At 36.7% G+C, this 15,260-nt stretch overlaps 1 protein-coding gene across 2 annotated transcripts in view; it reads right to left on the reverse strand.

Annotated features, from left to right (window-relative positions):
* Positions 1 to 15,260, reverse strand: part of PDS5A (PDS5 cohesin associated factor A) — a gene marked incomplete at its 3' end in the record, with an annotated part of 92,490 nt that overhangs the window by 22,877 nt on the left and 54,353 nt on the right. For both annotated transcript variants that reach the window (XM_080931604.1, XM_080931605.1), the window contains exons 15-21: positions 14,884 to 14,932; positions 14,043 to 14,182; positions 11,526 to 11,641; positions 6,328 to 6,433; positions 5,079 to 5,239; positions 2,737 to 2,860; positions 1,609 to 1,767 (exon numbers count right to left, since the gene is read on the reverse strand). In XM_080931604.1, coding sequence (XP_080787730.1) covers positions 1,609 to 1,767; positions 2,737 to 2,860; positions 5,079 to 5,239; positions 6,328 to 6,433; positions 11,526 to 11,641; positions 14,043 to 14,182; positions 14,884 to 14,932 — 855 coding nt within the window. The remainder of the gene's footprint in view (positions 1 to 1,608; positions 1,768 to 2,736; positions 2,861 to 5,078; positions 5,240 to 6,327; positions 6,434 to 11,525; positions 11,642 to 14,042; positions 14,183 to 14,883; positions 14,933 to 15,260) is intronic.

Below are 15,260 nucleotides of genomic sequence, written 5' to 3' on the forward strand. Positions count from 1 at the left end.
CAAAAAAAGTAGAATATACAAAAGAATTTTTCTCAGCAGGGAAGAAAAACATGAAATGTTAACACAATAAAATGAACCTGGGAAACATGCCAGATAAGAGGAACTATACGGTAAAGAAACAAGGATTAGACAATAAGATATCTAGAATAAGCCCACAGTCACTGTGCAGAGTTTCTGAGGGCATACGTTAAGGAAATCTGAATGCATTGCTTAGTGGGTGGAAGTGTTTCCATTTGGGAAAATGTCCGCCTTGAGTGCCAGTGGGAGAGCTCAGGAGAAAAGCATTTACCACCAAGACTCATAGCCTGACTTCACCAGGAACCACACGGTAGGACAGAGCTGACTCTATAAAAATCTCCTGACATCCACAAGCAAACTGTCATGCACCCTAGACTAGATAAATTAATGCAATTAAAACTTAAAAAGACTGGGCGTTCAATGTAAGAAGAGACCTTTGGTCCAGGGAGGGCATGTTTTCCTAACGTAGAGAAATGCCGAGACAATGGGGTGGAGAGAGTATTAGGAGCGAGTGCACCATCATGAAGACAAGGGGAGGGGGTGGGAGTGGGTGGAAGAAGGGGATAACACTTCAAATGTATATACTAGAGTATCTAATTTAAAAAAAAAAAAAAAAAGATTGGGCATAGTGGTAAATATCTTTAGTCTAGTACTCAAGAGGAAGAGGCAGGCAAGTCTCTGCGTTTTAGGCCAGATTGATTTACAGAGTGAGTTCTAGAATAGCCAGGCCCATATAATAAAGCCCAACTTTACAAGGGAAAAAAGGAAAATCAGGTTTGAAATGGTGGCATATTATCAGCATTTAGTATCAGCAGTTCAGAGGCAGAAGCAGGTGTCACTGCTGTGTTCAAGGCCAGCCAGTTTCTGAACTACATACCCAGTTTCAGGCCAACTAGGGCTACACAAGATGACCCAGTCTCGAAAAACAAAATAGAAAAATAGGCAGATGTAGGCTGATGTGGTAGCTTAGATTCTATCCTGAGCAAGAACACAAGCCATGCTTGACTTGATAAAATGCTGTGAAGGATTTGGTGTTAATCCCTGTCTTCTCTAACTTCATAAAATAGGAGTCTAGAGTGCTCCATGTTATACTACAATTAAAACATTCATAAGTGTGCCTTGTGTCCGCACGCTCCCTAATTCCAGATTATTAGATCATTTAAAAAATACACTGTGGGGGTTACAAAGATGATTCAGTATTGAGAAAACTTGCTATAACCTAGTTGATGTTCTCAGCATGGAGCGCTCTGTAATCCCAGATCCAGGTGTCCAACGACTTTCTCTAGCCCCCACAGGCACACAGAAAATCATGCAGACAATACACTCACACACATAAAATAAAAAGAATCTTTTAAAAAAGAACCCATAATTTTAAAGTGACAGTTATAGTAATAGGATATAGTGTGGTATTTTAAAACTTGTACAAAGGGACAAAGAGTTAGACACTATTGGGAACATCAGTCACCTCATGCCTAACATGTGAAGCTTAAAACACACACACTCTAGATACTGAAAAAGAGATGTTTCCATGATAAAGATACAAACAATCTTAAACTCAAGACTCTAGATTTAATTAAGGTAAAAACTTACCCTGTCATTCATTAGAAGATCTTTAACAATAAAGTTTGCCACTACAGACTTCATTGGGGAAGCAAACTGATCTGGTGCTAACATGGAAATGTGGCCCAGTGAAACTAATGGAGTTATAAGTTGCTCCGGCACATCAGCATTCAGACTCCTACTGAGTGGCTGTGAAAATAAAACAAAAAAATTATCAACTGACTTTGTAAATATTTAGATATTCTAGAGTCCTAATAATTTTACAATGTCCAAGTCAATCTGTTTTACTAATATGATCTAAATTAGTTTTAACACCCTTAGATATTTTGTTATTTCACAGGCTGAAATATAATTCTGGTTATTCAAATGAGAAAGGCCCTATAGGTTCACATGTTCAATTGGGAAGATGAGAAGATGTGGCCTTATTGGAAAAAGTAAGTCATTGGAAATGACCTTTGAGGTTTCAAAAGCCCACAGCAGACTCAGTGTCTGTGTCTCTGCTCACAACTTGTGGAACAAATGTGAGCTCTCAGAAACTTCTGTCTGCCAGCTGTCTCCTCACCATGACCTTTGACACTATAAGCAAGCCTCCAATCACAATGATAAGAGTAACTAAAACAATAATAAAATTGAAAAAAATATAGAAATTAGATAAAGCCCAAGTAAAAGAAGGAGAAATAAGGACATCTGCATTATTCTCCATTTCTCTGCTTCTAATTTGTTATTTTGGTAGATTTTGTTTTCTTATGCCAAGAAGACAGCTTAAACAACCTGAATTGTAAAAATAAGAGTTTGTGGAATTATATCTCCAATTTGTAACACTGGAAATGCCTTTTAAGAAACAGTCTGTCCAAAGACCACACACAGAGAACTGACAAGATGGCCAATACTCTGGTATCTGTGTAGGTACTTTATTAAGCAAGGGCCATTCAGCTGTCCAGTAACCGTCTGTAGGATAAGCTAGAGCAGGCAAGATTAACGCTAAGGAGAATGCTCTCATATAAAACACAGGACTAACAGAGAACATACAGTGCTGAGCAGACACGTGCTCAAGTACACATCAGTGTAAGAAGACACATAAACAGGCTTAACACCTAGACTCTACATGCTTTCTCAAAGCAGAGCCTGACAAACCAATGGAAACATGTGCTTAAATACCTCAAAAATCTGAGCCAGCTGGACTTCTTTGTTGGAGAAGATGGCGTGGATGCAGTGCACAGCCTGCTTTGCTTGGTGTGGAGTGCCCCGCTTGGCTTTCTGATGTAAAATGGGGATCAAAGTTCTGCAAAAATAATAATACAATTGTGTTTTTCTGTAGTATACAAATCCCTCAGTTTCTTCTTATTCTCATTCACCCTACTTATATGTGTGCTGGTCTCCAAGGCCATGATAGCAATATTCAAGACCACAAAACACACACCTCAACCAAAACCTAAGATACCATGAAATATGCTAATCGGTTTAATTTTGACATGTTCATGAATGTTTAAAGCCCATTTCCTGGAAGATCTGGACTATGGGGTAGGGATTTCCAAGTCTAACTAGCCTAGGTAGCCCTGAGAACCATTTGATCTTTTGTTCATAAGCTCACCACTACTAATACTAGTGAACAACTAAAGAAAATACACTTAAATATACACTTAATATAATGATCACTGTCACTATCTGTTATCAAGCAACTACTCAATATTTTATGATGAACATTACTTAATTGCTCGATTTGTCTTTGTTACAAGAGGAAAGTGGTAGCTACTGACTTTATAAACAACTTAGAAGGAAATTCATAGGCTAGATGAATACTTTAAACATAAATAAAACATTTAATTTTGCTTCTATGGCTGTATGTGGGCATGTACACTTTAGAGGAGCCTGTAAAGGTCAGGTATCAGATCTCCTAGAGTTAGAATTAAAGTTATTATGATTGCTAGAATATTATGAAGACCAAACTAGAGTCTTCAGTAAGAACAGAGCAGTGTGTACTTTTAGCTGCTGAATCTCCTCTCCAGCCCCAGATGATACAATTTAGATGTAGCTGTGGGTATATGGAATATTTTTTAAAGCAAGCCTGAAATAATACAAAAACAAACTTTTTTCTGTTTTGATTTTTCCAGAGTGTTATAATTCAGAGACACTATCAGGGTTGTTACTGAGGTTTTTAGTGTTTCTGTTTTTATTTCTTTTATCCTCTTATTCTTAAGAAAAGGTTTCCATCTTTGATTTTAAAATTAACTATTTCACTTCTATCTCTTTTTCCAATGCTTAATTTGAGCATTCTTTTAAAAATAAGACTCCTTTGGTATTCAAAAGTCATTATGTTAAATCTATACACACCAAAAAAGCTCTGTTTCCATATTATGTCTGTTCTACATGTACTTTATGCTATGGTAACTAGTAAGATTTCAATGCATACTATTAAATTTCTAAAAAAATTAAGTACTGACAAAAATATATTCATATAGTGTGCCAAAATGCCTTTAAAAATCTGTATATGTATCTCTCTTTTTTTAAAAAAAAAATAAAGTTGAAAGAGAAAAAAAAAAAAAGGACTCTTGCCTTAAAATGTAAAAATATTTCAAGCTTGGAAAAAAAATTCCAAACTTTATCCTACTATGTTAATCTTTTTTTTTTTTAATGTGCACAGGGGTTTGAACAAAGGCCTCATGTGTTCCAAGTAAGTACTCTCCCCTGAGCTAAATCCTTAACCCTTTCAAGTCATGTTAAAAAAAAATAAAAATTGAGACAAAGTCATTCTTGCCTTGTTTGTGACCTGTTCCACCATATCCTGGCCCTAATGATCTTTTTGATTTGTATGAACAGATATATAAACAGTTAAAATTTTAGACCACAAAACTCCTTGAAAACAGACTGGATAATCCATTTGTTCCACATAAAATCTAATAAAACCTACAGGAGTCCATTTGTTCTTATTTTTATTACATGAGACATTGTTTACCATGAATACTTCATGTTTATGTTACCACTAAACATATGATGCAATGGACATAACAATGTGTTCTTCCATGTTTCCCACTCTTACCACAAGTACGATCCCAAAGTGTTAAATGAACATAAAAAATGTATTTTATTCTATGGTTGCTGTTTCCATTATCAATTACAAAGCAACTAATAAATATTTTATGATGAACACTACTATTTAATGCCCCGATTTATTTGGGAGAAGAGTTGGAACAGGTGGTTGCTATTTAATTTATAGTCGGTTTGAAAGAAAAAATACACAAATGAGAAAGATACATTAATCATAAATATAATCTGTAATTCTGTGATAACTTTTGATTACTAAAACTTTTCTTCTATACAAACAGTGCAGTTTGTCCTACTGTATTAATCCTAACTGTGGTAAGATGGGGCAGGAGGCAGAAACTCAGGGAGACACAAAAGTAGTTTTCTTTCTGCTGCCAATCTCTTCCATCAAAGAGAAGCCATGGCTTCATCACTCCCACACACAGAAACCTTCGTTTACCATGTAAAACAATACTCACGAGCGTATCTGGGGAAGGTCAGTTTCTATTTTGTGGCCGGTGTTTCTAAAAATTTGTATTGCAGCTTCTGCTACCTTGTCATCTTCCATTCTTAGGCACTGTAACAAGGACTCATATGTCTCTGCAGAGTGGAACGAGGTAGGATGTGTGAAAGACAGAACCTGGAGGAATAGATACACCTTTAGGAGTAGAGACAACAGCTCTAGTCTATTTAAAAAGGAGATTTCTTTCAATAAATAGAATGTAACACTCTGGTGTACAAATGTTAGCTCCAGCACTTGGAATATGAATTACATATTTGAGCCACCACTGCAGTTACTTTTACTCAAGAAATTTTAGAGAATCTGTGTGGTGTGTTTTAGTCTCTTTCCCAAGATAGTTGATGTGCTATCTTCTTCCTAATCTTCACTTCATCTCTTGGGTTTTACTAAACTTAGAAGAATGTTTCTTAATTACACATTTATTTTTAATCTTATGTGAGTGGGTATTGCCTGTACGTACGTCTGTCTGTGTAAGGGTGTTGGATCCTCTGCAGCTAGCATTGCAATGATCTGCCATGTGAATGCTGGAAATTGAACCTGGGTCCTCTGGAAGAACAATTAGTAAGTACTTTTTGCCTCCATTTCTTTCTTTTTCCTTGATTCAATGAGGGCTCCATTCAGAGTGGTGGTTGAACAATGGTAACTTGTACTGCTGACCACACCCCATCCCACAGTAACATGGCAAAGTCTTGAGTCATACCTTGCTCTTATTTATAGGTAATCTGAATTCATTTGCGTTAAGATCATGAATACTTTTAAAATGTCCCATTTACAAAGATGATATCCTATGTCAGTCAAGTGCCTCACATACAGTTTCTTTGAAAGATAACACTAAATTATTTAGCATAAATGGTCACAAGTATAGTAGGAATACAAAAGATTTTTAAAAAATTTAAATGCTACTGTATGATGTAAAATAATTACATTAGACACAAAAGTTACTTTTATAAGATCTGATTTCTAGCCAAGCATGTTAGCAGACATCAGTAATCATAGCATGTGCCAGGCTACAAGGCAGAAGGATAAAGAGTCTCATGCTAGTCTGGGATACAGAATGAGACTCTTGTTTTAAAAAAACGAAATAAATAAAAAGATGTAATTTCTACCAGAAAAATTTAATCTTTTGAATAATCTAACTTAAAATAAGTCTTCTCATACACACCCTAAAGAGAACGCCCTTATTTATCTTTGGAAATTACTTAAGATACCTTAAGAAGCTCGAGTCCTGAGCGAATGGCTGAGTCTGGACTGACACCCTCCTCTTCGTCATCAGCCGTCCCTTCTATTGACTTATTCATCAGTTTCACTAGTGCACTATTAAATGAAGGAATGTCAGTTAAGTTAGTGAGACTACTTAAATTAGTAATGTATCCCAACTAAAATATGATAAACAGAGAATCTAAAAAGGACATGGTCAATGAAATTTCTGTAGCATGAGGATCAGTGTTGACGAGATTACTTTTATGTTACCCTCCCTTAATGTGTTATAGTAACAAGTTGACTGAAAAAAGCCAGTTAAATAATATACTGTAATATTAATATTAGCTCCTCCAATATTTACACATATAAAGATTTTTCACATATAAAAAGACTGTGATATATTTTAATAAAGACAATACAAAAATAGTTGAAAATTAGGCAAATGGCCATTCAGAACAAAATTCAGATTGTAAGGGGGCAAGCAAGATGGCTCAGCCGGTAAAGGTGCTTGTTGCCAATCTTGATGCACTGAGTTTGACTCCTGAAACCCACATGATGAAAGGCAAGAATTCCTAACATTGCTTATTGACCTCCAAGTATGTGTCACATGTACATGTGCATACAATGAATATGTGTAATCTAAACACTTAGCAGTGAACATATACAAAGTATTATTAATTGCACTAGCAAATTAATCTATACAATCAGTAATTCCATTCTAAGAAATTACTAACAGAACCAATTAATCAAAAACATGCTTATTTACAAACACATAATTACAAACTGTATACCTTAAGGAATTAGTTATTTTTTCAATACATTTACTACCACAGAACATTACATGATCTGTAAGATCAAACTACCTGACAAAACAGACTTGTTTCTGAGAAAAGGTCTCAGAAGTATCCCCGGTTGACTTCTCTTAGTCTGCGCAACTCAGTCCTTGAATGGCTGATAACACAGGACCACAGTTACAGGATCTAGTTACTTCCTCCGGCTAAACTGATAGCATTTCAAACAAAAACAAATGTGAAGCTGGGAATGCAGTTTGTAGGTAGGACTGCCGAGCTGGTCAAGCTCTGGGTTTGATCTTCTATGCCACACAACTGTGTGTGGTGGCCATGCCAGTGATTTTGGTATAATTGAGGCTAAATTAGGATTGTCATGAGTTCAAGGACAAGGTGGGATACATAGCAAATACCAAGTTAGCTAGGGTTATATAGCAAGTTTTGGTGTCAAAAACAGTGTGTGTGGGGGGGGGATATTTTCTCCTTTGTTGACACTGTTGCTTCAATCAAACTATCAAGATTTGTTCAGAGAACAGGGTCTTCATACATTGCCCAGACTCTTCTTGATCATCAATCTGAGAGGCTGGGTTTAACATACACTACTTGTGAAAATCAGAAAACTTTTGTTGTTGCTGGCCTTAAATTCAATGTGTAGCAGAGGATAATCTTGACTCTACATTTTAACAGCTGGATCAGACATATGTTAACATAAAGGATTAAAAAAAAAAAGTATGAACCTGAATTGTGTGATACACAATTGCAGTATTAGCACTTGAAAGATGGAAGAAAAATAAAAGTTCAAAAAGTCACCATGAACTACAAAAATAAGTAAATCAATCAATCGAACCGTGTGTGTGTGTGTGTGTGTGTGTGTGTGTGTGTGTGTGTGTCCTATCACCGATGACAGTTGTCTCAAGACCACCTCACTTTCTTTTATTTGAAGGTGTCTGTATTTATTGTCTCACATTCCAATTTATCTCCTAAAGCAATTGGAACTCTGAAAAGTCTTCATACCTGAATTTTCAAACATCAGTGTAGTGAGCGTGACCATGGCTCTGCAGTCTTCTGTGCTCAATCCCACCATGCTCTGCGTTCATGGTGCAGATGGAGCAGCTCATGCTGGGAGCAAGTCCTGAGTCTTTGTGATCAGCAGAGCCCTAGGGTCACCTCGTGGCCGTGGCATTTTCCCTTCTTTCCTAAGCTATCTGTTGTCATTTAGCCTGTAGGCAGTCCTGTGAGTCCTCCACCTTTCAGTCTCTTTTCTCGATTTCTCTAGATAGACTTTTATTTTTTTCATGTGTATGTGTGGTGCCTGCAGAGGGCAGAAGGTGGCCTTAAATGTCCTAGAGGAAGACTTACAGGTGGTTATCAGCTGCCTGACATGGGTAATAGGAACTGAACATGGGTCCCCTTGCAAGGACAGAACATGCTTAAAGCCTGGTGACAGTGCTAACCTTTAACCACAGTAGAAACAGGCAGATCTCTGAGTTAGAGGCCAGCCTGGTCGACATAATGAGTGACAGGACCGCCAGGTCTATAGAGAGAAACCATCTCAGGGAGAAAGGGAGGGAGGGAAACTATATGCTTGTAACCGTAGAATGATCTTTCCAATGCCTTCGCCTTCTACCTGTACTTATTTGTCAAGTATCTGTGTGGACACAATGCCATGGCACATGGGAAGAGGACTCAATTCTCTCATTCAACCAGTGGGTTCTGGGAATCACATGTCAGTCCTGAGGGTTGGAGCCATGCACTTCTACCTGCTCAGCCATCATGTCAACCTAATCTTTGTAGCTTACATAGAAGTCATTTATAATTTTCTAAGCGTTGCCATGCCTCCTCATACAAGAATCTTTTGAATAATTTCATGTCATCATTGCTGAGTCAGGATCTGGTTCTTTCTCCTCATATCTGTCCACTCTCATTTTATTCTCATTCCTGAGTTTTAATCATTAGCACAATGATCATTGCAGTTTAAACATTTTTAAGTAATTTCAAGTATGGATAATGCTATGATAATCTTTTCTTTTTCTTCCTTCCTTTTTGTGTGTATTCTGAAACAGGATGTGTGTAAGCCTCAACTACCCTGGAACTAATCATGTAGATCAGGTTAGCCCTGAAGTGACAGAGACCATTACTGTAGTAACTTTAGAGAATGGTAAACTGGTGCTCAAGAGTACCTAAGTAACCCAGACTCAAGGCTAGTGACCTGTTCTTCATCCCCAGTAGTCCTCACTTAGCTAATCCCAGTCATTTCTACTTCCTTTTAATACTCATCAGATATATAGCTTAGTTTTGAAGGCTTTTGTAACAACACACCCACACAGAGTTATGTAACTTATTCTTCATTAAGTATACAATGTGCTTTACACAAAGCCACTAAGTTAAGAAACAATCTTTTATTTATAATATAGTATTTTGTGAAGGTTCGAATAAGTATAAGGAATATGGCCATAAACTAAAATATCCATTTGCCTCTACTTTAAAAGTGCTGAGATTAAAGGCTACTACTCCAAGATACAAAACATGTTTTTTTCTCATAAATATTAATTAGCACTGGCATTCTTATAAAATTATAGTTTGCTGGAAATACCAACCAAGATGTTCTTTGTGATCAAATAACTCATGATGAGATAGAAGAGTTTCAACACTGGAAATCAAACAATAGTAATTTGCTGACATGAAAACCCCCTGTGAGATTTCTTGATGTCAGAGCACATGCCTTTCAAGAGTTCCCATTTCTACTATATTGTATCTTTAATCTAACCCATTAAATGTGATGCTACAGACGCAGAGCTGACCTGACTAATAACATGCACTTAGCATTCAGAAGGTGGTGAATTAAACCCCAGCACATATAAGTGTGCTTATGACTGCACATAAGCACAGCTGAACAAAAGGCAGGGAAGGTGGACATTAAATGGTACAGACCAAAGAATACTGAAAAGAAATAATGTGCCTACGTTTTTGAAACTAACTATAAACAAACGTGACCCAAAAAATTTTGGTTTACTTTTTGTTTTAATTTGTAAAGTAAAAACTGGATCAGAAAATTTTAACTTATTAGTAGTAAAACTCATGTTATAAAGCTGACCTGCTGCTCAATAATTCATAGATTCTAGCTACCTCTTCCTCAAAATGTGACTATATCTGCAGACAGAGCAGTAAGGAATAATTATGTAAGGTGAAATCATAGGGATGTGTGCGTGTAATCTGGATGACCACCATTTTCTTAATGAGAGAGTAGAACAGAGATTTATCCTGGGTATGCAGAGAAAAGATCATTTGAAGACACAATGAGAAGAGAGACTAGAAAACAAGAAGAATGAAAAATTGTCTTTTCTAACTTGCCAGCCAATGGCATTCTATCAGGGTTAACCCTTGACCACTAGCATAATGTGCCTTCTCAAATAACCATAACAGGGACTCACACAGGTGACATGACTAGTGCATCTGGTGAGTGCTAGGTTCTGCACTAGGTCTCTAAATCTGCATCTGTTCACATTAAGAATCAGTGAGTACCACTGTTAAGTGGATATTACCCCAAAAGCTTAGATTACCCAAGATACAATTCACAGACCACATGAAGCTCAAGAAGAAGGAAGATAAAAGTGTGGCTGCTTCAGTCCTTCTTAGAGAGGGAAACAAAAATATTCACAAGAGAAAATACAGAGACAAAGTCTGTAGCAGAGACTGAAGGAAAGGCCATCCAGAGACTGCCACACTTGGGGATCCATCCCTTATACAGCCACCAAACCCAGACAATATTGCGGATGCCAAGGAGTGCTTGCTGACATGAGCCTGATACAGCTGTTTCTTGAGAGGCTCTGCCACAGCCTGACAAATACAGAGGCAGATGCTCACAGCCAACCATTGAGCTTAGAATAGGGTATCCAATAGAGGACAATAAAACCAAGTATTCAAACAGGAAAAACAATTATCACTACAAGATAAAAATGATCCCCAGAAATTTACAATGCCAAATCATTAGAAACAAATGTCAGGTTTGTTTTTAAAAGACAAGTTCCCTTTTTCAATGTGCCATTCCATTCTTACACAACTAAAAAACAATAAAAGAGATTATCATGTGACTACTAAATGCTTAAGAAATCTTAGCTCTTAGTCAATAATCATACAAGTAAAACTTCAGGGTTTTTTTTTTTTTTTATGTGTTATGTGTACTGCAGATTTTTCAAATTAGCACATACAGAATAAATCTAAATCTAAGTACTATTTAAAAGAAAACATAAATAATACTGCAATGCCAGCCTTCTATTAGAATGGCAGGTACCCTCTCCCATAATAGAAAGCGTTAAACAAATGGTTCCCAGATCTCTATGGGTCCAGCACTTAAGCTCACAACCACGCACTCTGAATGAACATCAATCTCTTTCCTCTACATGTACTTCCTAGCTTACCTTATGGCTTCTGAATCAATGTGCACAGGAGCAATTCTCTCCAACAGAAATTTGACCATCTCTAGAAAAGGATTGGTTGGCTGCTTAGGATTTGCAAGTTTCCGAGCTATTTCCCTCTATAAAAGAAAAAGGGTATACTGTTGAATTTTATGCCTTTAGTATTTTTTTATAATTAGAGTAAATATAGGAAGAGGAATCACTGAAAAATTCAAAACCCAGTAAAAGTGAAAACAATGTTTCAGGCACTGATTAAAACATACACAGTGAGCACTTGTAAAATGCAGACAGTGGAGACCGGTGGTTGTAAATCACTTCTGTTTTTGCCTGACACTTCTGCTACAGAATTTTTATATAGTGTAATACCATAATGCTTTATTGAAAAAAGTTTTATTTATAAGTATAGCTCTATTATCTTACAATTTAATAGGATATTGTGTTTTCTTCCAGTTAATTTCCCTGAAAAGCATATTCTTAATATTATGTGTATGTACGTGTGGGTTTGTGCACGAGTGTAATGCCCACAATTCAGATGACAGGAACAGAGCTAATTATCTTTATGAAACAAAAATCTGAAGCTGAAGAAGTGAGATGGCGCAGCAGTAGAACTATCTCTACTTAAGTTCAGAAAAGGCAATATTATACCAGCTCCCCTTAAGAAGGAATGGCATGCTTGCTGGAAACCTCTCGTTTTCTACAGACTTTCCAGGTGTCCTAACCATGTTAACTCATTATCAACCAATCACAAGTCACAGAACACATGTACTTACCTTCTGTTTTTTAATTTATATTTTACTTATTATTATTAGTGTGTGTTTTATGTGGGTGCGTGCGTTCCACACCATGTATACAAAGAACAACCTTCAGCAGCCAGTTCTCTCCTTCCACTGTAGGTTTTTAGTTTTGAATGCAGGTAGGAGCTTGCCACTGAAAATAACACTGAACCTGGCTCTCTTATTTTACACACAATGTTCATTCCCAGAAACTAGAAATGCAACAGCCATTCCTAACACGATGCTGCTGTTCCATTTAGATGCTGGCCCTCTAACAACGTTTTTCTTTTTTTTTCTACAGACCTACATAAGCACAACATACCACTCCACCTTATAGAATCTTGCAATTTTATATATAAAACAGAGGTAATTTAAATAATGTATACAAGTTACACTGTGCTTATTAATAGAAAGGTGAGAAAAGCAGGAACTAATAGCACCCTCTTAAAATTACATCTGTCTCTCTATTTTGTGTTTATGTATGTAAGCACATGCCATGGAGGGCTTGTCAAAGTCAGAGGATAATTTAAGGGATTCTGTTTTCTCCTTCCACCACATGGGTACAGGATCCAACTCTTCTCGCTTCACAGAAAGTACCTTTATCTACCAAGCTGTTTGATGAGCTGTTTTTTATTTATTTATTAACAGCAGACAAGTAAGCAAACACACAAACAGAATCTTGCTACTGATTGAAAACTGGTCATGAACTCACAGTAACTTCCTTGTCCGCATCTCCTCAAGGCTGAGATTGCAGACAACAGCAATCATGCCTAGCTACTATCCTCTTTTTCAAAACCAGTGGCTTTGATTGCATATGTTTCTTACTTGCTGGATTCATTCTAGCATACTTTAATTACAAACTCCTACATTTATCATTAAGATTTCCATTTATTTACTTATTCCCCACAGTGAATAAAAAGTGTTTTATGTTCCCAGACCATTTTGTAATAACATCTATTATAATCTTTAATCTCCCATTGCATATTTCAATTATCAACTGTAATCCTTTTCAGAACAAGGGTAAAAAGTAAATAACCAAAATGCTTATCTTTTATTCATGTTTAAGCCTAGTCTTAGTATAATATATCACAACTGCATAATAACATAAATGCGGAAGACAAGAACAAAATGAACTTTCCCCCTGAGTTTCTGTAATGATCCTGGCTTCCTAAAAATAAATAAGGAGGCTGGAGAGATGGCTCAGCAGTTAGGAGCACTGACTGCTCTTCTAGAGGTCCTGAGTTCAAATCCCAGCAACCACATGGTGGCTCACAACCATCTGTAAAGGGATCTGATGCCCTCTTCTGTGTGTCTGACGACAGCTACAGTGTACTCACATAAATTAATTAAATCTTTTTAAATAGATAAATGGTGCAAGAAGAACTGTACGCAGAAATTTCTCATCTGCGGTGACATGCTCAGAGACAGAGGACATGCATGCATACAAAACACTTTGAACTCTTCCCATTTCTGAAGACACACACATTAAATAAAGAGTATTTTATCTTGGTTATTTCCTAGAGACAGTCTCTATGGCTCAGATCTGATTGTTTTTTCCTTTCCCTCTTGGAATATGGCTGGAGAGAGTTAGGAAAGGAGAAATTAGTTCCATTTGGATATGGTCCTAAATAATCTAGCATCTACCATACAGTTAAAAAAAAAAAAAAAATCACACAAATGTAAAATATGTAATAAAATACAGATTTCAGACTGTTACTAAAGAAAACATAAATCACGATTCACTAACCACACAAATGTCAGCTTGCTTGCATGAACAGGTTGGGCTGATTAATAATTCCAACTGAGACCTCAGTTTCTCATCATCACCAAGAACCTGGTTAAATTTCTTTACAAAATCTTGTGCTTTCCCAGGGTCAGGCAAATTCTCTATGAAATGAAGAAAATAAATATTAGACAAAAAAGATAACTACATTATAACTGTCTTTAAGAAACTGACAAGGAGCTGGAGAGATGGCTTAGCAGTAAAGAATGCTTCCTACTCCTGCAAAGGACTCACTCAGTATCTCTGTCAGGTTATTCACAGCTGCCTGTAACAGCAGCTACAGGGGCACCTGACACCTCTGGGCCCTACAGGTACATGTACCCACAACACAGACACACATGCTCACACATAATTAAAAATAAAAACAAAGTAAAATGAAAAAGTAAAAAACAACAACAACAAAAAAACCCCCAAAAAACAAAAAACAAAAAAAAGTAAAAAACTACTGATGAGCCATTAAGAGAAAATCCGACAAATAGAACTCAAAATTAAAGATTAACATTTGCCACTCTATGAGATCACAGTATCACTGGCTAAATTAATAACCTGTTTTGAGTGGGCTGGAGAGATGGCTCAGCAGTGTGAGCACTTCTTGTTCTCGGAAAGGACCTAGGTTTGATTTCCAAGCATCCCATGTTGATATATAAGCATCTTTAAGTAACTCCAGTTCCAGTAGACTGGACAGGCAAACACATCATACATATGTACATGCAAGCAAAACATGCATACACATAAAATAAAATAAATACGAAAGGGCCTGTTTTGATATTTATTATATGCTTCCTCAGTGAATAAACATACTTACTTGCTATGGTCATCAGTTTCCCAAACATGGCAGAACAGTTGGCCTCTGACTGAAATTTAAAACATAAGCAAAGAAGTAGTATTAATAAATTTCTCTAAGAGAAATTAATATTCACACTGTACAATGTGTTTCTTAGCTTTAAGTAAATTCACCATAATCTAACTAGAAGATGGCTAACCTCCCCCTCCGCCTCCCTTGACAGCATTTTCTAGCAAATGCTGAGAAAGGAAGGCTATCAGAGGTTTTGTGGCTAACCTGGGTAACAATGATTTCTAGACCAGCTTGAGCTAAAAAAACCAAAAAAACCCAACCAATCCCACACACAAGAAATGCTTAAGAAGTAACAAAAAAGGCAATTGAGCTCTGGAAACCGCTTA

Source organism: Micromys minutus (assembly GCF_963924665.1).
Source record: "Micromys minutus genome assembly, chromosome: 1".
Taxonomy (NCBI): Eukaryota; Metazoa; Chordata; class Mammalia; order Rodentia; family Muridae; genus Micromys; species Micromys minutus.